Source organism: Mandrillus leucophaeus, unplaced genomic scaffold (genome assembly GCF_000951045.1).
Source record: "Mandrillus leucophaeus isolate KB7577 unplaced genomic scaffold, Mleu.le_1.0 Scaffold112, whole genome shotgun sequence".
NCBI lineage: Eukaryota > Metazoa > Chordata > Mammalia > Primates > Cercopithecidae > Mandrillus > Mandrillus leucophaeus.
In genome coordinates this window covers 1,743,081-1,745,068 of record NW_012099432.1, presented here as the reverse complement: position 1 = coordinate 1,745,068, position 1,988 = coordinate 1,743,081, and the positions used below count along the sequence as shown (strand labels likewise).

At 52.5% G+C, this 1,988-nt stretch overlaps 1 protein-coding gene across 5 annotated transcripts in view; it reads right to left on the bottom strand.

Annotated features, from left to right (window-relative positions):
- Positions 1 to 1,988, bottom strand: part of LDLR (low density lipoprotein receptor) — a 47,914-nt gene that overhangs the window by 10,563 nt on the left and 35,363 nt on the right. For all 5 annotated transcript variants that reach the window (XM_011994749.1, XM_011994750.1, XM_011994765.1 and 2 more), the window contains one exon: positions 965 to 1,042. In XM_011994749.1, coding sequence (XP_011850139.1) covers positions 965 to 1,042 — 78 coding nt within the window. The remainder of the gene's footprint in view (positions 1 to 964; positions 1,043 to 1,988) is intronic.

Below are 1,988 nucleotides of genomic sequence, written 5' to 3'. Positions count from 1 at the left end.
TAAGAATTTTTTTTTTTAATTTATTTTGAGACGGAGTCTTGCTCTGTTGCCAGGCTGGAGTACAGTGGCGCAGTCTCAGTTCATTGCAACCTTGACCTCCCAGGTTCAAGCAATCCTCCTGCCTCAGCCCCTCAAGTAGCTGGGACCACAGGCAAGTGTCACCTGCCCAGCTAATTTTTGTATCTTTTGTAGAAACAGGGTTTCGCCATGTTGCCCAGGTTGGTCTCGAAGCCCTAAGCCCAAGCGATCCACCCACCTCAGCCTCCCAAAGTGCTGGGATTACAGGCATGAGCCACGGCGCCCAGCCTCGTAAGTATAAGGAATATCTAACCTGAAGCCCACTGGGTGAGCCACACCCCAGAAGTAGCTGACTTCTTCCATATTTCTGTCCAGGATTAGCCACACACAAGGCTGTGACTTTTTAAGAAATAGGAACCGGGGTACAGTGGCTTGTACCAGCTACTCGGGAGGCCGAGGTGGGAGGATCACTTGAGCCTAGACATTGAGGCTACAGCAAGGCATGATCGCGCCCCTGCACTCTAGCCTGGGTGACAGAGCAAGACTCTGTCTCTAAAACAAATTAAATTTCTTTTTTCTTAAAATTTAGGAAAAAAGGAAAAAAGAAATGTGATGTGAGTTAGGATGAGCATGAGTGAGGCAGCGAGAGTGCGCCTCTCCACACAGTCCCTTGCAAGAGAACCAGTTCCCCAGAAGGCACTCAAGTCTCGGTGAGGCCATGTCCGCAGCACAGGACCCAGCTCCACGTCCTCCATCTGACCCCTTAGCTGTCTGATCTTGTCACTGTCAGCCCGAAGCCGGGAGAGGCTGTCGGGGTGATAAGGGACACTCAGTGGGGCTGTACCCTGCCCGGGAGAAAAGGTGAACAGGCCCAACTGGCCAGGCACGAGGTCACATTGCAGGAGGCTGTGACCTGGGGGATGCTGGGGGACCGGCCCGCGCTTACCAATGGGGAGGACGATGGACAGAGCCCCCACGCTCTTGGGTTTCTTCTCATTTCCTCTGCCAGCAACGTCGCCCAGAGCTGCAGGAGAGAAGCAAGAGTGAGGCCCAGGTCTAAAGGAAGACCACCAAGACATGGAGCAGGCAGAGGACGGCAGTCACGGCCAGGAAAGTGCCCAGCACGTCTCCCTGGGCACTTGGAGAATTTCCCGAGTCTGCGAGACGCCACACGGGCTTATTTGTGAGTTACCAAAGTTGCGGGACTCAATTCCAGTTTAAGAAGGCTTTTCTTTGGGAGGATAGAAATAGGGGTCTGGCTATGTTGCCCAGGCTGGTCTTGAACTCAAGTGATCCTCCTGTCTCAGCCTTCCAAAGTGTGGGGATTACAGGCGTGAGGCACCGAGCCCAGCCTGAGAAGGTTCTGGAGCCTCACATTCATGAGTCTTTAGGGCAGGGTCGCAGAGGCTTTCATTCCAGGAGGTTGACAAGGTTGTGGGTGAAATTTTCGTCAACTTATCTCTGCATTTTATTAAAATGAGCATATTTTGGTCCGGGCGTGGTGGCTCACACCTGTAATCACAGCACTTTGGGAGGCTGAGGCAGGTGGATCACCTAAGGTCAGGAGTTCAAGACCAGCCTGATCAACATAGTGAAACCCTGTCTCTACTAAAAATACAAAATTAGGTGGACGTGGTGGCGGGCACCTGTAATTCCAGCTACTTGGGAGGCTGAGGAAGGAGAATCACTTGAACCCGGGAGATGGAGTTGCAGTGAGCCAAGATTGCATCATTGCACTTCAACCTGGGCAACAGAGCAAGACTCCCTCTCAAAAAAAAAAAAAGCCAGGCCTAGTGGCTCAAACCTGTAATCCGAGCACTTTGGGAGGCTGAGGTGGGCAAATTGCCTGAGGTCAGGAGTTCAAGACCAGCCTGGCCAACACGGTGAAACCCTGTCTCTACTAAAAATACAAAAATTAGCCAGGCGTGGTGGCGGGCACCTGTAATCCCAGCTACTCAGGAGGCTGAGGC